Genomic DNA, 21,011 nt, shown 5'->3' with positions numbered 1-21,011 from the left:
TGATTTACAAATATTCAAGAAAAACCATCCCAAGCATCAAAATCCAGTAAAATAAAAACAACCTATACATTAAACTAAATAAATAAATCAATAAAACCAATCTAAACATGCCTATTTATAAACCAAAACCAAACAAACCACAACTTTACATGTAAACAACCTACGCCATAAGTGATCCAAACTTTACGATCACAAAACTCGAAAAAAAACCAATATCTTGAACCTGAAAAACTGCAACCCCTACAACACCAAAAGGAATCTTTTTGGTCTATCCAGACGGCCAAAAAACAAGTAAAGTAGCAAACAAAAAAGCTACATTATATTTATTAAAAGCAACAACTTTACTTTTCTCTGGCTAGCAATCCAAAGCCAAAATTAAAAGAAATGCTCGTAATAAAGGAAATTCCATACCCCACTAGATCTTAGAGAAGTGAACTGAAAGAAAAATCCCCACAAATGACTAGCCAGATGCAATCATGTCCTTCAATCTCTTCACCTGAAAGCCACGATAAATCTACATTTGTGTCATATGCACGGGACTAGTATACAAACTAAAATACATTCTAATCTAGTACAAAAAATTAAGTTCTAAAATAAAATAAGAATCAAAGCAAGAAATAATTAACTTATCAAGCTATAATCACAATAAAAAACTAAAATAAATTTTAAATATGCAATTTAATCTAAACAATGAAAAAACTATTAACGGATAATTTTATTTTTAACAAAATTATGAATTGGGATCTCAATTGATTAAAATTATTCTAGATTATGAAAATATGATTGAATTTATATCAAGAATTTTATCCCTCTCAATTGATATGAATCGAGAATAATAAATCGTTGAACGCATCAATAATTGGAAAAAAAATCAATCTCATAAATAATATTACTAATCTTTAATGAGGTTTCATCCTTAACCTTTGTTGAAAATTCAGCTAGGCAAATTCATGAAAATAAATTCTAAAATATGAACGCAAATAAATATCAAATCCATATTTAAAATGAAACAACAAAAAATTAAAAATCACACTGCTTTCAAAACGTAAAAATAGCTATAAGTCTGTTACCGTTGAAGTTTGTTCTGGTTACAATTCTTTCCCTTCTTTGATTCGTTCCTCAACTTTGATTCATTTCCAAACTTCAATTCCTTCATTAAGATAAAGTTCAAATTTAAGTAAGAAAAATAAATATTTCAAAACTAAGAAAAATATAAGAATTAACACTATAACATTGCAACTAACATAGATGTTTTCTTGCTCCAAATTATCATTTCCTCCACCATACTTTCTACTACTCAACCAAATGAAGTTAGAGGTGAGGAGGCTTGAGTTAAGAGGAACTAAGACGTAAAAGCATTAGAAATTACAGTAAACAATGAGGGGTTCAAATATGAAAACTGCTGCTGCAGATAGGATGTTTTTGTTTTCTGTTTTGCTTCATTCTGAGCTCGAATATTTCATCCACTGGACTAGAATATATCGTATAGATGAGGGTCCTTGGAGTAAGAAGAGATTACATGTGAGAAGGAGAGGGAAAACAAAATGAGAAACTGTTACTGCTGCTGTCTCTTACAACTTTCTGCTGTTGTTGTGTGTGTTGCTGTTCCCCTCAGTTTCAGCTACTTAAGATCTGGTTTTGGTCTGAGATTTTAAGGTCATTTGGTTGTCCTAATGTCACATATTGAGGCTGAGTTGAAGAGAAGAAATAAAAGCAAACTAAGGTGCTGAAACTTAATAGGAATCAAAAGTTGAAGTTGCTGAATTTTTTCTGCACTGGAAGGACAGCCAAGAGCTTGTGTATTTTCTTGTTTTCAAACCTTCTCTCTTTCTAATACATTCCTAATTACACAAGCAAGGATTTAGAAGTGATCAAATGGAGATAAATAAGCTAGAGAGTCAACCAAACAGAAACTAATAGGAAGGAATTAATTACATAAATTTAGAGGAGTAAACGCATTGCAGAAAGAGTTTGCTGCTATGCTACAGTTTTGGACAGAATTAAAAGAGGGAACTTACCTGCGTCTTTGGTGGTTTCTATGGTGGTTGTGCTACCTCTTGAGGTGGTCTAGAATGAGGCAAGTTCAATAGCTACAAGAGGCTTGAGTTGAGTAGTTGAGGAAGAGGTGAAATAGGTTGTTAGTTGACTGCTGCAGATTTTACTGGTTTGGTGTAATCTATGGTTGTTCACGTTGGTTTAAGCTTGAGAAGGTGGCTCACAAACAAACACTGATTTCTAATGCTTTGAAGTATAAAATGGAGGGTTTAAACCAATTAAAAAGGGATTCAGGTAAAGGAAATGATAGAGCTAAATCTATAGTAGAAACTATAATAAAAACCAAACTGCCTTAGACCAAAAACAGTAGTAGGTTGAACTAATTTCTCTTGTTTCTACGTTCACAAATATTTTCTCAAACTCATAAGCCCCTTGACAAAGCATTCTCGTGATTTCATAAGTTCAAACTCATAGGCCCCTTGACAAACCGTGTTTAAACACTCAAAACACAACATCATCTAACCAAATGAATATAATAGTCCATAAAAGAGTGAGGTAGAGAGTTAAAACAGTTACCGAATATCGTGGCCAAGAGTTTAGCATTCGGTGTGGTTGAACATCTTCAATATGTGGCAGAGAGAGACCAATTAATGGCCATAAGTTGCCGACTTGTGGTTTGAACAAAACAGAGGAGGAATGGAAAAGCAAGCAGCATGAACAAAGGGCTATGTAGGTTGTCTTGGGGCTGAACTACCATAAAGGAAGAACAAGAAAAAAAAAAATTCAGACTTTGTTCAACCAGATTGAGTATTGCTTTTTAATTATAAACAGTAAATTGAAGAATGACAAAGTTTTCCTCCAAACTGGCTTATAATTAGGACTATTGGTATAATTGGACAATGTGATAGTGCTTCTTTGCATTGAAAATGATGTCAGTGAACGCATTGAAAGTGATTACACAACAGAGGCGGATATGATATATATGTATGTATGTATGTATGTATGCATGCATGCATGACCAAAATGCTATGTTTATAAAGAAACATATACAGAGGGCCTACCAATTCATGAACTAATATACATGCACATGTGAGCAAACATATTTTAGAAAGGAGATCAGTGTACCATGTAGATGAACGGCCAAGCTGGCCTTCTGCACGGTCAAAATGCTAAGAGCTTCTCTTCCTTCCTATATATGGTAGTAAGCCACCAGAGGAAGCAGATTCGGGTGTCTCAACCTCCCTAGCTTGCTCATATGCTCTTGAAACTCCTCTTTCCCCAAATTATTCATTTGTTTGAACTGCTTCACAACCATCACCTGTCCATTGTGCAAGGCAGCCTTGTAAGAAGACACAAAGACCCAAATGATCCACTGCTCAATATCTCAGCTGAGGCTTCTAGCAATTCCTGCATATCAAACCTCTCCCTATCTTCCCTGACAAAGGCCAGCTTCACATTCTCAACCTTCTTGGTATTTCCACTGTAGTTTGTTGAGTCTTGCCCTGATTCGTTTGATTCCTTTATGCCTGATTTCTTTTGCAAGTTTAATGGCTGTACTGGAGCCTTTGTCAATAAAGAAGGTTGCCTCTTGTGGTTGATGAAGACCATCACACCTATTCCGACTGTTGCCATCGTTGCAAGTATGACAATCACTAGGATGCTTGGAATTGAGCCTTCATCACAATTACCCACGGGCATTCCACATAGCTCTAAATTTCCTGCCATTGATAGGACAAACCATCACTGCCTGAATGTTTTCACACATATTTACCCTTGTATATATGCATATGCGGGCTTTAGCCATTGTTTCATGTGGGTTTTCAGTTCTTTGGAGGATTAAGTTGGCTAATCAATGTCCAATATCAATGTGGAAAGTGCTAGATGCTAGTGATGCCTTGATATGATCATATATGTTCATACATTATATTCAACTCAAAAGTTTTGAGTATATAGATATAGATCTAACAATTAATCTTATACCATAACAATATAGAATCCAATAGATCACTTATAGGCTTAATCTATATTTTAGTTCAAAGCATAAGACTGCATATTTGTAACTATTACTTTGTCACTTAAGAGTTTGTCAGAAGCAGCCATTTTCTGATAACTCTGTGAAGAATAAATACAACTGAAGAAACACGTTTGTGTAAGTACATATACATGTGCATGCACATGATACATTATATATATAGATATATATATATATATATATATAGATGATCTCATAAAAAGTTGACTCACCAGAGAAGGAGCTTGAATCCATCCCAATTCATTGCCTGATACGTTAAAAGCACTCAATGAATTCTGTTGAAAATCTGGTATCTGACCATCAAAATGGTTATCCTCAAGCTCCAAAAGCTTTGGCAAGGTTAAAGTTTTTCTTCATAAAGCTTTTAGTTCTCGAATTCGACAGTAACGCGAGCAAGTCCACATCAATGAAACCATTTAGTCCCATATTCTCGAGTCGTAAACCCTTAACTTTTCCTTTCCCACAATGAACACCAACCCAATTTACGTTATGCTCAGAACATGGTGTTGTTGAGCCATTTCAGCTGATTAATGCGTCATTGGGTTGAAGGGAGGCCTTGAACTTCAGGAGGGTTTCTGATTCTGATGCCTCAGAAGAAGAGACCACAAATATGAAAATGAAAGCTTAAATACAAATCACCAATTACTAACTAATTACACATATCTTGTTATAATTATAACATATTTAGCAAGCATTAATAACTAACCGATTCGTCCATGGTACACATTTTCTAACAGAACAAAATATGTAGGATTTTCTAGAAGAAAAGTGATTAATAAAACTCTACCAATTTAACAATCTAGGCTCTTACATGTTTGTGTTTATGGTATTGATAATAAATTCAATCTTTTGGAATGAAATATTATTGGGTCACTTACTTTGCATATCCTACATCAACATGACAGGGAGGGGGTGCTGTAGGAACAGTGGCATGTCTGCAGTTGCATCCATTAGATGTAGCAGTGCATCCTCATCTAAAGAAGTGTAAAGAACTTATTGTCATTATAATTGAAGAAATGTTCTACAAAAGAAAAATAGTTCATACCTTTTTTTAAAAAAAATTTATTTAGATTTTGCACCTATCGAAATAAAATCCTAGCTCCGCCACTACCTCTGCCACATACAGTTAGCCATCAAGTAAGTCGTGATTAGATACAAGAGCTCCAGCAAGATAACCACAAAATGGCAGGCCAATATTGGTGATACTAATATAGAAGTCTTTCATTATGCATTAGTACATAACCTTATGATTAGTAACCAGTAAGCAGGGATTATGTATGACAATAACCAGTAAGAGTTCATTCTAATGTTGAGACGAGTACAAATGTATGACAATAATCCCATCCAGGGCATTAGGACCTTTGATTTATGTCATTTCTCAAACCAAAAACTTTCAGCAATTACCCTGTATTTTGACAAATGCAGCTCAAGAAGATCAACAATTACAGTATGATGAAAAAGAAAATCAACAACAATTTAGATTCCCTTAACTTGCACAGACATTAATTAATTTCATCTCAATGCATGCGTTTGCCAGAAATGTTAAGAAAACGAGCTCCACGCACATTACCTTTCTTCCCTCCACACATAAATTTGGTCATTAACTTCAGCCTTTTAATGGTGACCTTCTACTGCCTAGTATAACAATTCATCCAGCATCCTTTCCAATATGGGAAGACGTGGTAGTCTCACAGAAAGCTGAAAAGGCGAAAAAGGGATAAGAAATCAGGTCCAATACAAATCCTATTTGGTTAACCCAAAAAGAATCAAAGAAAATTATAACTCTTTTTATGTAATGTTGTACAATTCTAACCTTGTTCAACTTACCCTTCTTATGGTCATTAGGTCTGTAAAACATAGTTTTCAAGGCACTTAAATCTCCCTTTAAATATATGGTCTTGGTCTGAAAACATAGTCTTGGAGGCCTTTGAACATGTTTCAATATTCCTGGTGTATATATATGTACTGAAATTCCAGTAAAGTGGTCGAGGAGATTGCTGCAGATTCCACAAGCATCCAATGAATGCAAGTTTTGAGCTATTGCAAAACAATTCGAGATAGGTTCATTCTATGTTCACTTAAACTAAAAAATACATTTGAAAGAGTACTAATTTTCCATAAAAATGTTCTCTAAGATACATGGAATGTCAATGGATGCTTATTCACAAGTCACCATGAGATAATGCAATTGAAGTTCTAAACATGCTAATAGTGAAAGAATTTATTCCACAAACTTTTTTCATATCTGGTTTTGATTGACAAATATGCATGCAATACTTCAAAACATGCCTTGAGCATTCATGCCTTATGACGTCAAGTAATATGACATAATCATGCTTCTTTAAAGGAAAATCAATCTCTCTTCATTGTTGGAAGTACATTAGGCATACCAATAAGCCTTCTTCAAACGTTTATTTTTTCATCCCCTTTCCTGTTCTAGATCATCAACTCCATAAGAAATCAAGGCTCTTACCTAAGAGGACTTTTATCAAAACCCGAGAAGAAAGCTAAAAAGGTGAAAAAGGGCTAAGAAATCAGGTCCAATTCAAATCCTATTGGGTTAACCCAAAAAGAATCCAAGAAAATTATAACTCCTTTTATGTAATGCTGTACAATTCCAACCTTGTTCAACTTACCCTTATGGTCCTTAGGTCTGTAAAACATAATTTTCAGGGCCCTTAAATCTCCCTTTACAGATCTGGTCTTGGTCTAAAAACAGAGTCTTTGAGGCCTTGAACCCGTTTCAATATTCCTGGCATATATATGTACTGAAATTCTAGTAAGGTGGTCGAGGAGATTGCTGCAAATTCCACAAGCATCCTGTGAATGCAAGGTTTGAACCATTGCAAAACAATTCGAGATAGGTTCATTATGTGTCACTAAAACTAAAAAATACCTTTAAAAGAGTACTAATTTCCAATGAAAATGTTTTCTAAGATACATGGAATATCAATGGATGCTTATTCACGAGTCACCATGAGATAATACAATTGAAGTTCTAAACATGCTAATAGTGAAAGGATTTATTCCACGAACTTTTCTCATATCTGGTTTTGATTGATAAATATGCATGCAATACTTTAAAACATGCCCTGAGCACTCATGCCTCATGACGTCAAGTAATATGACATAATCATGCTTCATTAAAGGAAAATCAGCCTATCTTCATCGTTGGAAGTACATTAGGAATACCAATCAGCCTTCTTCAAACATTTATTTTTTTCATCCCTTTACTGTTCTAGATCATCAACACCATAATAGCTCAACCAAATATCACTTTAGAAGTGATTAAGGGCTCTTACCAAAGAGGACTTTTATCAAACCCGAGGAGAAAACCAAGAGTGGTAATTTTTAACAAAATTATCAATCAGGCACTCAACTGATTAATACTATTCTAGATCATGAGAAAAATATGATTGAATTTATATCAAGAATTTTATCCCTTTCAATTTATATGAAGCAATAACAATAAATTGTTGAACGCATCAATAATTGGAGAAAAAATCAATCTCATAAATAATATTACTTATTTTTAATGAGGTTTCATCCTTAACCTTAGTTGAAAATTTAGCTAGGCGTATCCATGAAAATAAATTCTAGAAAATCAACATAAATAAATATCAAAGCAATATTTAAAATGAAACTAAAGAAAAATAAAAATTCCACTGCTCTCAAAATGTAAAAGCTACAAGTCTGTTACCCTTCAAGTCTATTATGGTTATAGTTCTTTCCCAACTTTGATTCCTTCCGCAACTTTGATTCCTTTCTGAACTTCAATTGCTTCATTAAGATAAAGTTCAAATTTAAGTAAGAAAACTAAATATTTCAAGACAAAAAAAAAAATAAGAATTAACACTACATAATTGTGATAATGCTTTATTTAATTTAGCAAACTTCTGTCCAATTCGGCTATCATCACATACCCAAGTGGAAGTTCTAAATCCAAATCTTCATTAATTAAATCAATTAGCATCCTTGAATTTCCATAATGCTAGAGCTGGTTGAAGATCCACACCTCTTCTGTTGTGGGTTCCAAGTCATGCTCACCATCATCTCGCGGATATCTCTTTGAAAGTTGAATAGGATCAATGAAATTGTCATTCCCGTATATTAGATGGACTCCAGCACTTTTGAAGATTGATTTCTCTAAATCACTTTCAAATGTAAACCTCATATTATTGTTCCCCTCCCTGTAACTTCTTGACAGAATCTCATGATCAATAGAATTTACAGCTATGTATTGTAGCCATACACGATCATGTGGATCCATTGAAGTCTGTAGCCGCATCTCATGATCAGTTCTAATCTGCTGGCCGTTTATTCTTGTTCTGATGCAAAAACACAAAACACAATGCCACGATCTGATGCCCAAAACACATGGAAGCATTATGATCAATTTCTATTTCAATAGTTTTTATTTTTAACAAAATTATGAATAAAGCTATCAGCTAATTAAGATTATTCTAAATCATGATAAAAACATGATTGAAGCATGTCAAGAATTTTATCCCTCTCAATTGAAAGCATCGACAATTGGTAAAAACCAATCTCATAAATAATATTACTAATCTTTAATGAGGTTTCATCCTTAACCTTAGTTGAAAATTTAGCTAGGCATATTCACGAAAATAAATTCTAAAATATGAATGTAAATAAATATCAAAGCAATATTTAAAATGAAACTAAAGAAAAAAAAATTTGACTGCTCTTAGAATGTTAAAATAGCTACAAGCCTATTACCGTTAAAGTCTGTTATGGTTATAGTTCTTTCCCAACTTTGATTCCTTCTGCAACTTTGATTCCTTTTCGAACTTCAATTCCTTCATTAAGATAAAGTTCAAATTTAAGTTAGAAAAATAAATATTTCAAAACTAATAAAAATATAAGAATTAAAACTATATATATAATTGCAATAACGCTTTATTTAATTTAGTAAAATTCTGCACAATTCAGCTATTATCACATACCCAAGTTGAAGTTTTAAATCCAAATCTTCATTAGCATCCATGAACTCCATTAAACCTAGAGCTGGCCGTTGAAGATCCCCGCCTCTTCTGTTGTGGGTTCCAATCAGGTTCCAAGTCATGTCATACTCACCATCATCTCGGTATCTCTTTGAAAGTTGAATATTAAGATCAATAAAATTGTCATTTCTATATATTAGATGGACTCCAACACTTTTGAAGATTGCTTTCTCAAAGCCAACTTTCAAATGTAAACCTCATATTGTTCCCCTCCCTGTAACTTCTTGACAGCATCTGATCAATAGAATTTCCAGCTATGTATTGTAGCCACACACGATCATGTGGGTCCATTGAAGGCCGTATATCACAATCAAAATATCTCTATTAATCAGCTGGCCGTTTATTGTGGTGATTAAAGTACCCCCCGTAGGTCCCACGACAAAACAGAAAACTAATGCCACAATCTGATGCCAAAACACATGGACGCATTATGATCAATTTCTACTTCAATAGAATTACTATATGAACTTGTCTCCTTGCAATACTTGAACCACTCTGGAATCCTACTTCCTGGATATATAATCCTACTTGAATCTTTCTCCCGAAAGCATTCATATTAAACCAAGTATATGTTAGAAAACAAATACAAGCTATCAAATATGCCATATATACGAAACAGAAAGAAATTATACCTGAACCTCCAGTCCAGAAAATCAATCAAATATAAACTAAATAAATTATAATCCAGTCCAGAAAAATAAGTTCTAAAATAAAATAAGCTAAGCACTAAAAAATCAATGAATCAAAGCAAGAAATAATTAATTTATGAAGCTATATAATCACAATAAAACAAAATAAATTTTCAAAACTAATAAAAATATAAGAATTAACACTATATATATAATTGTGATAATGCTTTATTTAATTTACTAAAATTCTACACAATTCGGTTATTATCACATACCCAAGACAATTCGGTTATTATCACATACCCAAGTCGAAAGTTCTTCATTAATAGCCTCCTTGAATTTCCATAATGCTAGAGCTGGCTGAAGATCCCCGCCTCTTCTGCTCGGGGTTCCAATCGGGATCCATTGTCATGCTCACCATCATACTTGAAGGTAGAATACGATCACTCAAATTGTCATTCCTGTATATTAGATGGACTCCCGCACTTTTGAAGATTGCTTTCTTTCTATCACTTCCAAATGTAAACCTCATATTGTTCCCCTCCCTATAACTTCTTGACACCATCTGATCTATAGAATTTCCAGCTATGTACTGTAGCAATACACGATGTTGGTCTTTTGAAGGCCATATGTTAGCATGTGTAATCGATTGGCCATTTATTGAGATAGTAATAGTTTCTATTCTACATCCCACCGGAAGAGTTCCCAAAACAAAACACAAAACTAATGCCATGATCTGATAACCAAAACATATGGACTCATTAGGATCAATTTCTATTTCAATAGAATTAGTATATGAAGTAGTCTCCTTGCAATACTTGAACCACTCTGGAATCCTACTTCCTGGATATATAATCCTACTTGAATCTTTCTCCCGAAAGCGTTCCTATTAAACCAAGTATATATATGTTAGAAAACAAATACAAGCTATCAAATATGGCATATATATGAAACAGAAAGAAATTAGAGATCATATAGATCAGACGTGTATACCTGAACCAATAATGGATTTGGTGCTTGATTCCCGACATTCACATCCACTTTATTGCACTCTGATAGGTGAATCAATTTTAGCCGTTTTAACTCGGTTATACCAAATGAGGATTCTGTCGATACATGAGGAAAGCATTGCAATAACATGCATCCTGTAACATCTACCTGTTCTAAATTTGGTGGAAGGTGTACAATTTCCTCAAGTTGCTTGCAATCTCTCAAAGGAAGGTAAGACAATCCAACGAATCCTTCAATGCATGGAGGAAGGCTAACAAAACCACAATCAGATAGATTTAAATAAGCCAAACTGGATGAAATTTTATTTTCTTGTGTACATGGCATGGATTGTCCATTATGCCCCACCTCCTGTCCAAAATTTACAAAATTTGGACATTTAATGACTGTAACATCCTTTAGATGTTCCAACTGAAAAATGTTTATTGGAAAAAGCACAAGGCTTTTGCACCCATTGATAAATAACTCCTCGAGTCCAGTGAGGTATGTAATGGATGAAGGTAGCCCCTGTATTACAGTGCTTTCTATCACGACCCGCTTCAAATGTTCCATTTCACACTCAATTTCAGGAAAGTTTTCAAGGCTTGTACAACCTTCAAGCTTGAGTAATTCTAGAGATCTCAACTTGAAGCTACTTGGCAACTTCTTGAAATTGGAACATCCTTCCAATCTCAATTCAACAAGCTTATCCAAAAATCCAACAGAATCATGAGCCTCAGCTAATCTTGTACATCCATCAAGAACCAACTCCTCTAGATTTGGGCAACTTGAAAGATCTAATATATTTGTCAAGTATCGACAATAACTGAGATCTATACGTGTCAAGTTCTGTTTAAAAAGAAGAAAATAAAGGAAACATATAAACAATTAAAGGAAATTTGCATCATACCTTAAATGTAAGACAGATCGACATGATATTGAAAATAAAAATACTTACCTTAGATTGCAATCCCGTGCCGAAATCAGTAATATTGCTTCCTTTGATGTTTAAAACAATGAGTTTCTTTCCATGAAAAGAAGATGGCAAAAACTCCAAAGAGCAACCGAGCCAATCACAAACTCTTAACTCATTAGAGAGATACTTCAATCCACCACAAAAAATTTCCCTGCAGGATATAATTTTTAATATTCTGAGGCTTTCCATTTTTGCAAACACCTCAGAACCCAAACGTATCATGCAGTCCTCCCAAGGCAAATCTATCAATATGCCTTCAATTTGCTCTGTTCCCTAATGTGAGAATGCACAAGTGTTACTCAGTTTAAAATACTAAAAAGTCATGTATACTTCTTTTATTTAATACGTATTACTCAGTTTAAAATACTAAAAAGCATCAGATAATCATAGCATTTTGCCTTTATAGGAAAAATATGGGAAAAAGGGGAATTGGTTTTTATGATTTTCTTTATACTTCTTTACTAAAATTATTTTATTTTCACATTGAGACAATATTTTATGTGGAGGGTACATATGTGTGTATATAATAATTTATATGTATTTCTGGATCCATTTCTTTTAATTTAATAGTAGCTTCATTTGAGAAAAAAGAGAACTCGGAAGTAGAATTATATTTCAAGGGCAAATCTGACCTTATTTTTCTCAAGTACTTCACGGACATCTTTGTCAAACCATAATCTACTGCACTTGCCAGGTTCTTTGGGTGATTCTTGTCGAACAATTTCTCTTCCCATATCTTGTAGTAAGTCATGCATCCACAAATATTGGTTACCATCATATTGATCAATTGTTATGAGACATTTATCATTGAGCTTTTTGATACCAGCATAGGCACTGAAACCACAACTGTCCAGTATTTTAGTGACATATTCTCTCTTGTCTCCTTTAAAGAAACATGCAATGTCAAGGAAAACCTTTTTTGTAGAATCATCTAATCCATCATAACTTATTTTGAGTTTTTCCTGGATTTCTTTTTCTGGAATTCTTTTGTACTTTTCCAATTCACTTTTCCAATAACATACATCTTCTCCATATAGATTTGAGCCTATCACTTTTAAAGCAAGTGGAAGGCCGCCAGCATAATGTAGTGCATCCTCTAAGAGATCCGCAAAACCATCAATATGTTTGTCACTTTTGAAGGCATGCTGGCTAAAGAGCTGAAGGGCTTCATTGTGATCCATTTCCTTCATAGGATATTTCAAACTAACACCATACTTAGTTAGTAAACCCTCATCCCTTGTTGTTATGATGATTCGACTCCCAGAACCAAACCAATCGCATCTTCCACATAATTTTTTTAATTGGTCCAAATGATCAACATCATCAAGAACCAAAAGAATTCTTTTACGACAAAGTCTTTCCGTTATCAAATTGATTCCTCGATCAACGTTACTAACTTTCAAACTTGAATCTTTAAGAATGTCAGAAAGAATTGTCTTTTGCAACTTTACGAGACCACCTTGATCTTGTTTTGAAGATTCTCTAACATTTGCAAGAAAACAGCTACCTTCAAATTGATTAGTAATGCGGTTATACATCTCTTTTGCAATGGTTGTTTTACCAATTCCACCAATACCGAAAATCCCTATCATGCGTACGTCATTCTCCTCAATACATAATAGCATATTAATATCTTCTACACGAGACTTTATTCCCACTGGATACTAAACAACATGCAAATATGTACAATCTAATACTATTTTTGAGACCTCTTGAACAATTTGTTCCATAAATTTAGATTCGTTCCTGCCAATGCAAAAGGATTAAAAGAAAATTCAGGCATTTGAATTCCTTGTGTTAAAATACATGGGAACATGATCTACACATGCATAATTTTATTCTCATGTAATAAATGACTTTATTGGCAGGGCACAAGTTAAATACTAAATGTAGGAAAATGACCCCTAACATTTGAACTAGACTAATGTTAGATACAATTTTAAGTTGTACAAGCTCAGCACACTCACTTTGAAAAAATGTGGGTTCCACCATTAAAAACAATAATTTTTACATGTGGGGCCCAGATTAATCTACTATTTTTAAATAGAGTGCACGAGACTTGCACATCTTAAAAACATATGAATCTTGAAAGTGTAACAATTCGCATGGCTAGTTGTAGTACTATACTTAAGTAGGCTAGAGCTAGCCGTTGAAGATCCCCGCCTCTTCTTTTGTGGGTTCCAATTGGGTTCCAAGTCATTCTCACCATCATCTCGGTATCTCTTTGAACGTTGATTATTAAGATCAATCAAATTGTCATTCCTGTATATTAGATGGACTCCGACACTTTTTAAGACTGCTTTCTCTGAATCACTTTCAAATGTAAACCTCATATTATTGTTCCCCTCCCTGTAACTTCTTGACAGAATTTCATCAATAGAATTTCCAGCTATGTATTTTAGGCATACACAATGTGGGTCCATTGAATCCCGTAACCGCGTATCATCATTTCCAATCCGCTGGCTGTTTATTGAGATATTAAAACCACACAAACTCCATGTTAGAAGAGGTCCCACAACAAAACACAAAACTAATGCCACGATCTGATGCCCAAAACACATGGACGCATTATGATCCATTTCTACTTCAATAGATTTACTTAATGAAGTAGCCTCCTTGCAATACTTGAACCACTTTGGAATCTATACTTCCTGGATATATAATTGTACTTGAATCTTTCTCCCGAAAGCGTTCCTATTAAACCAACTATATTTTAGAAAACAAATACAAGCTATCAAATACGAAACAGAAAGAAATTAGAGATCAAATAGATGAGACATGCATACCTGAACCAATAATGGATCTGGCGCATGATTCCCTACATCCACTTCCACTTTATTGCATTCCGATAAGTTAATCCTCCTAAGCCGTTTTAAGTCAGGTGTACCAAATGAAGATTCTGTCGATACATGAGGAAAACGTTCCAATAACACGCATCCTATAGCCTCAAACGATTCTATATTTGGTGGAAGGTGTAGAATTTCTTCAAGTTGCTTGCAGTTTCTCAAACAAAGGTAAGACAATCCAACAAATCCTTCGATGCATGGAGGAAGGCTAACAATACCACTACCAGATAGATTTAAAGTCCTCAAACTGGATGAGAAATTATATGTCCGAGATAAATTATTTGATTCTGGTAAGAAATTCTTTAGACCGGAACATCCTTCTGCATATACCTCTTCTACATTTGGTGGAAGGTGTAGAATTTCTTCAAGTTGCTTGCAGTATGTCAAATCAAGTTTAGATAATCCAACAAATCCTTCGATGCATGGAGGAAGGCTACCAATACCACTACCAGATAGATTTAAAGTCTTCAAACTGGATGAGAAATTAAATGTTCTAAATAAATTGTTTGATTCTGGAGGCGACAATTCCATAATTGATGATATTTCATTTTCCTGTGTACATGACACAAATTGTCCATTATGCCCCACCTCCTTTCCAAAATTTACAAAATTTGGACAATAAAGGATGCAAACATCCTGTAGATATTCCAACTGAAAAATGTTTACTGGAAAATGCACAAGGCTGTTGCACTCATTTATATATAACGTCTCGAGCCCAATGAGGTATGTAATGGATGAAGGTAGCTCCTGTATTACGCAACTTTTTAACTCGACACATCTCAAATATTTCATTTCACACTCAATTTCTGGAAAGTTTTCAAGACTAGTACAACCGTCAAGTTTAAGGAGTTCTAGAGATCTCAACTTAAAGCTTCTTGGCAAATTCTTTAGGCTGGAACAATCTCTAAAATCCAATTCAACAAGCTTATCCAAAAATCCAACAGAATCATGAACCTCAACTAAACTTGTACATCGATGAAAAGACAACTTCTCTAGATTTGAGCAACTTGAAAGATCCGATATATTTGTCAAGTATTCACAATAACTGAGATCTATACTTGTTAAGTTCTGTTTGAAAAGAAGAAAATAAAGGAAATGTATTAACAATTAAAGGACATTTGCAGCATACCTTAAAAATAAGATAGATCGACATGATATTGAAAATAAAAATACTTACCTTAGATTGCAATCTCGTGCCTAAATCTCTAACATTGCTTTCTTCGATTCTGAAATCAATGAGTTTCTCTCCATGAAAAGAAGATGGCAAAAACTCAAAAGGGCATTTGAACCAATCAAGAACTCTTAACTCATTAGAGAGATAATTCAATCCATCACAAAAACTGACGTCATCGAAGCTTCTAACTATTAATATTCTGAGTCTTTCCATTTTTGCAAACACCTCAGAACCCAAACGTATCTTGCTGTCCTTCCAAGGCATTTTTATCAATATGCCTTCAATTTTCTATGTTCCCTAATGTGAGAATGCACAAGTGTTCTATCAAAAATCAAAGATAAATTCCCTATAATTCAACACTACTTACGCAAGTGTTCATGAACTATATATAAGTTGAACAAGCTACGATTATATGTATTTTTCTTACAATACGTGTGTACATCACTATTTCATTTATTAAGAAGGAAATAACAAACATAGGCCTCACCTTTCTTCATATGGTGTTTCTATTTTAGATTTCAAAAGCAATAGCCTTATTTTTATCATTCAGATTTCTAGAAATGAGTGTGTACGTTCAAATGTCAAAGTCATTTATACTTCTTCCTTTTAATATGTATTACTCAGTTAAAAATACTAAAACAGGGTCAGATAATCATAGCATTTTGCCTTTTTAGAAAAGAAAAAATCTAGTTGCAAGCACAATTGTGCACTAATATGTACACCACTTTATTGTGATTAGACAAAAAGTAAATTTTATTAAAAATAGTACTAATTTAAAATTTAAGTATGAAGGAATCAGTATTGGTACGCAGATTAGTACGCGACTTTGCTTGTATGTAGCAAAACTCTTTAGAAAAATAGAGAAAATGTGAATTGGCTTTCATGATTTTATTTGTACTTCTTTATTAAAATTATTTTATTTACAACATTGAGAAAATATTTCATGTAGAGGGTACGTACGTGTGTCTATATAATAATTTATATGTATTTCTGGATCCATTTCTTCTACTTTAATAATAGCTTCAGTTGAAAAAAAAAAAAAAAAAAAAAAAAAAAAAAAACTCAGAAGTAGAATTATATTTTTAGGTAAAATCTTACCTTATTTCTTTCAAGTACTTCACGAACATTTTCATGAAAGTATAATCTACTCCGCTTGCCAGGTTCTTCGGGTGATTCTTGTCGGACAATTTCTTTGCCCATATCTTCTAGTAAGTCATGCATCTCCAAATATTGGCAACCATTATATTGATTAGGATTAATAGTTATGAGACATTTATCATTGAGCTTTTTGATACCGGCATCGGCAAAGAAACCACAACCATTCAATATTTTAGTGACATAATCTCTGTATTCTCCTTTGAAGACACATGCAATGTCAAGAAAAATCTTTTTTGTATAATAATCTAATCCATCGTAACTTATTTTGAGTTTTTTGTGGATATTTTCTTCTGAAATTCTTTTGTACTTTTCCAATTCGCTTTTCCAAAAATCTATATCTTCTCCGTATAGATTTGAGCCTATCACTTGTAAAGCGAGTGGAAGGCCGTTAGCACACTTTAGTGCAAGTTTTATGACATCCACAAAAGCATCATCAGGTTTGTCACTTTTGAAAGCATGGTGGCTAAAGAGCTGAAGAGCTTCATAGTGATCCATTTCCTTCATACGATATTTGAAATGAACACTGTGCTTAGTTAGTAAACCCTCATCCCTTGTTGTTATGATGATTCGACTACCAAAACCAAACCAATTGCATCCTCCACATAATTTTTTTAATTGGTCCAAACAATCAGCATCATCAAGAACCAAAAGAATTCTTTTACGGCGAAGTTTCTCCGTTATCAAATTGATTCCTCGATCAACATTACTAACTTTCAAACTTGAATCTTTAAGAATTTCAGAAAGAATTGTTTCTTGCAACTTTACGAGACCACCTTGATCTTGTTTTGAAGATTCTCTGACATTTGCAAGAAAACAATTGCCTTCAAATTGATCAGTAATGCGGTTATACATCTCTTTTGCAATAGTTGTTTTTCCAATTCCACCAACACCAAAAATCCCTATCATGCGTATGTCATTCTCCTCAATACATAATAGCTCACTAATATCTTCTACACGAGAGTTTATTCCCACTGGATACTCAGCAACATGCAAATATGTACGATTCAGTACTATTTTTTAGACCTCTTGAACAATTTCTTCGATAAATTTAGATTCGTTCCTGCCAATGCAAAGGGATTAAAAGAAAATTCATGAATTTGACTTCCTCACGTTAAAAGACATGAGAACATAATTTACCGCATAATTTTATTCTCATGTAATAAATGACGTTATTGGCGAGGCACAAGTTAATTTTATTCTCATTAGAGTAATGCTAGAATAATCTTAAGTTGTGCAAACTTCACGCACTCAATTTGAAAAAATGTGAATTCCATCATTCATAAAATAATTCTTACATGAGGGGCCCAAATTAATCTACTTTTTTAAAAAAGAGTGCATAAAACTTACACACTCTAGACGATAACTATCAATCTTTTTTGAACTAGCAATCGTTAAAAACATATAAATTTTAAAAGTGTAACAATTCGCATGGCTAGCTGAAATACTATACTAAAACTATCATCGTAAGTGGTGATCGAAGAAGGTGTAGAGATTGTCTTTATCAAATTCAAGACTTAGAAAAAGGGAAAATAAATGGGACTTTCAAAATAGTGGAGAACCAAAGCCATGTAGGTCGTCATTCTTTGTTCACTGTTTTCTTTAATCGTTGTAGTAATTTTTTTTTAGTACCTGACATTTATGTGTTAAAAAAATACCACCCATATTCAATTTAAACCATGCTAAAGTTTTGTAAAGTATTAATTTGCATTCTAAATTACAGATAAATTTTAATTAGTTTATACCTTCCAAATTAATTTGACCATAAATATCAAGAATGTGCCGCTTGACCAATTTAATGGGTAAATCATAAATGTATGCAATATCTTAGGGTTTATGGTAAGAAAAAAACCGTAGTTTGAGTGTGAAAAGTGTTATTACGTAAACAAACATCAATATGAACACAATTTTTAGAGTTGAGGGCTTTCCAGCCCACAACTAAGGCCCCAAATCCTTAGGAGAAGGCCTGCCCATCTCCTCAAAACGGTGTCGTTTTGTCCCATTTCACACAAACCCAAACTCCTCCCTCCTTCCCTCTCTATTTCTCCCTCGCTGTCTCCGTCAGTCTCTCTCTCTAAAATTCTTGGGCCGCCAGCCACTCTTACCACCTCTAGTTTGCGTACTTCTCCTCCCGCCGTCTCTCACTTTCCCTTCTTCATCCTCTGTCTCCGTCACTCTCATTCTGTCTCCATCACGAGTTCTCAAGCTAACGGCCACCCAGCTCTGCCTTCCCTCTTGGTTTCCCCTCCCTTACTCTCTGTCTCACCCTCTCAGTTTCTCCTCTCTCTCTCTCTGAGCTCGGGACGCTTGTGATCATCCATAGATTTTCCCCTCCGTGTGTAAGTGACTCTCGGACTAACCTTAAAAATCACTGTTGATGGAAATTGTGAATTGTAATATGTGAAGTTATGTCTTGTGGATGTTTATTGGGGGTGATATATGTAGTTGTCATGTGGCTGACAGTTCCATGTGAAGTGTTGGGATGCATTGTGTAATTTTGTGATGTGGTCGAGTGCCTCGTGGAGTGTTTGACGAATTCTGTCCAATTGTTCATTTTGCTTCATAAGTGTTGTGGTGTTTTCGTATATTAAATCTTGTTGTCGTCATGTCATATTGAGTGAATTTTTTCCTCATTCAACTGTTGTTCAACCAGGAGTATTGGAATTTCTGATTATGGTACGGATTTACGACTTGTGAATGTGTGCTGGAAATTTCCCACCCTTTTTACTGAATTACAGCTTCTCACTATATATATATATATATATATATATGTATATGTATATCTTCAAAGGAAGTAATCCGATCAAAAGTAAATTATATTATATATCTCAAATTTCTTTGTTTTTCAAATTAAGAATATATGGAAACAAAAGTTGTTGAAGCCTAGTCTCAAGCGAAGGATTTAATTCTAACGCATGCACACGCACGATATAATATATACATACATATATATGTATATCGTCATATCAAAGCTAAAAAAATATATGAATCGATAGAGGGATAAGAGTTATTGGAATTACTCGTTGATCTGTAAATGAAAACCGGATAGATCGGCAGCTTGTTTTAAGGCAGTCTTCCACCTCTGAACTTTAGCATCATCCTTCAACGCGTCTTTATGTTCAGCCAACGCTGTTTTTAATTCGAAACTATTTATTTGGTGTCGTACTGTAGATGGCTCGACTTTGTAATAGACTGCTACAACCTTCTGTTGCTTTGATTCTTTACACCTTAGGATTTGCAACAGCTCATCCAAACACCACGTAGATGACACATATTTTTCAGAAAATATAATGATCGAAACCTTTGACTCTTCAATGGCCTTTAAAAGTGCCGGTGAAATTTCTTCACCTTTTCTCAGCTCCTTGTCATCTTTAAAAGTGTTAATTCCCTTTTGATGCAGAGCACTATGAAGATGACCAGTAAAACCATAATGGGTATCCTCACCTCGAAAGCTCAAGAATACATCATAACTCCATTGAGAGGGTAAAGAAGAGGAATTGGAGGAGGAAGCAGAGGAGAGTAGTACTTCTGGCGATGAGTCGGAAGAAGTCATTTTGAATGTAAAGTATAACTAGTTGCAGATAGATCGTGAATGGTGATGGAGCTCCTTTATGAAAGAAGCCTATATAGCGTTGCGTACTGGAGGAGGAACTTCTCGGCAACTTCCGCGCGTGTTGCATGTAATGGAAAGCATTAATTGATCAATGAATGTATCATCAACCGACATTCGCGTCGGTGGGAAATGAAAAGTCCTTCTGAATGGTAGAGGGTCTCTACTTTCTTTTTTGTTTTTTTGGGAGTAAAAAACATATATGACAGCTGTACAAGAAAACATATGCTTTTGGTCAAATAAACGTGGAAGGAACTTCTTGGTGGGCGTCTTCTCGGTGTCATCATTCATTATTATTATTATTATAATTATTATTTTATCTATTTAATGGTGTAAAATAGGACATTTTAAATTTAAAAGAAATATTGTTTTTCCTTTTATTTTTAATCTTTTCTAATCATATATGTTTCTAATTTAAATGAAAAATAAGTTTTTTTCTAATCATATATGTTTCTAATTTAAATGAAAAATAAGTTTTTTCTAGATCAAAATTAAATTCTTTTCCTGCAAAAGTGAAAAAATTATAGTCCAAGTAGAAATCTCATAATAATAAAGTTTACAAACTAACATATATAATTTTTTG

At 33.9% G+C, this 21,011-nt stretch overlaps 4 protein-coding genes across 47 annotated transcripts; all 4 read right to left on the bottom strand.

Annotated features, from left to right (window-relative positions):
* Positions 1–13: 13 nt before the first annotated feature.
* Positions 14–13,913, bottom strand: LOC122295754 (disease resistance protein Roq1-like). 44 transcript variants are annotated; one of them, XM_043104945.1, is made up of 19 exons: positions 13,771–13,913; positions 12,276–13,389; positions 11,626–11,916; positions 10,674–11,516; positions 9,984–10,566; positions 8,995–9,585; positions 8,768–8,847; positions 8,043–8,388; positions 7,728–7,807; positions 6,664–6,847; positions 5,855–6,024; positions 5,598–5,725; positions 5,073–5,140; positions 4,906–5,019; positions 4,240–4,608; positions 3,121–3,713; positions 2,572–2,740; positions 1,071–1,150; positions 14–496 (listed from the first exon to the last, which is right to left on the bottom strand). In XM_043104945.1, the coding sequence occupies exons 2-5, from the start codon at positions 13,266–13,268 to the stop codon at positions 10,003–10,005; spliced, it is 2,691 nt and encodes an 896-aa protein (XP_042960879.1). In that variant the 5' UTR covers positions 13,269–13,389; positions 13,771–13,913; the 3' UTR covers positions 14–496; positions 1,071–1,150; positions 2,572–2,740; positions 3,121–3,713; positions 4,240–4,608; positions 4,906–5,019; positions 5,073–5,140; positions 5,598–5,725; positions 5,855–6,024; positions 6,664–6,847; positions 7,728–7,807; positions 8,043–8,388; positions 8,768–8,847; positions 8,995–9,585; positions 9,984–10,002. The 44 variants fall into 44 exon arrangements, with proteins under 44 accessions (XP_042960879.1, XP_042960878.1, XP_042960887.1 ...); XM_043104944.1 differs by having other exon boundaries at positions 4,906–5,001; XM_043104953.1 differs by having other exon boundaries at positions 4,906–5,140; positions 5,841–6,024.
* Positions 13,459–16,901, bottom strand: LOC122295756 (disease resistance protein TAO1-like). Its single transcript, XM_043104974.1, has 4 exons — positions 16,762–16,901; positions 15,667–15,960; positions 14,430–15,557; positions 13,459–14,337 (listed from the first exon to the last, which is right to left on the bottom strand). Exons 2-4 carry the CDS (start codon positions 15,925–15,927, stop codon positions 14,239–14,241), a joined length of 1,488 nt encoding a protein of 495 aa, XP_042960908.1. The 5' UTR covers positions 15,928–15,960; positions 16,762–16,901; the 3' UTR covers positions 13,459–14,238.
* On the bottom strand, positions 15,952–17,727 carry LOC122296941 (disease resistance protein RUN1-like). The gene is made up of 2 exons (XM_043106737.1): positions 16,762–17,727; positions 15,952–15,960 (listed from the first exon to the last, which is right to left on the bottom strand). Exons 1-2 carry the CDS (start codon positions 17,725–17,727, stop codon positions 15,952–15,954), a joined length of 975 nt encoding a protein of 324 aa, XP_042962671.1.
* Positions 17,624–20,371, bottom strand: LOC122295758 (disease resistance protein RPV1-like). Its single transcript, XM_043104979.1, has 2 exons — positions 19,839–20,371; positions 17,624–17,881 (listed from the first exon to the last, which is right to left on the bottom strand). The coding sequence occupies exons 1-2, from the start codon at positions 20,369–20,371 to the stop codon at positions 17,839–17,841; spliced, it is 576 nt and encodes a 191-aa protein (XP_042960913.1). The 3' UTR covers positions 17,624–17,838.
* Positions 20,372–21,011: the final 640 nt, after the last annotated feature.

This window comes from Carya illinoinensis, chromosome 15, assembly GCF_018687715.1.
Source record: "Carya illinoinensis cultivar Pawnee chromosome 15, C.illinoinensisPawnee_v1, whole genome shotgun sequence".
In the NCBI taxonomy this organism is placed as follows: domain Eukaryota; kingdom Viridiplantae; phylum Streptophyta; class Magnoliopsida; order Fagales; family Juglandaceae; genus Carya; species Carya illinoinensis.
Note: the sequence above shows the minus strand (reverse complement) of the source record. Positions and strands in the feature narration are given on the sequence as shown.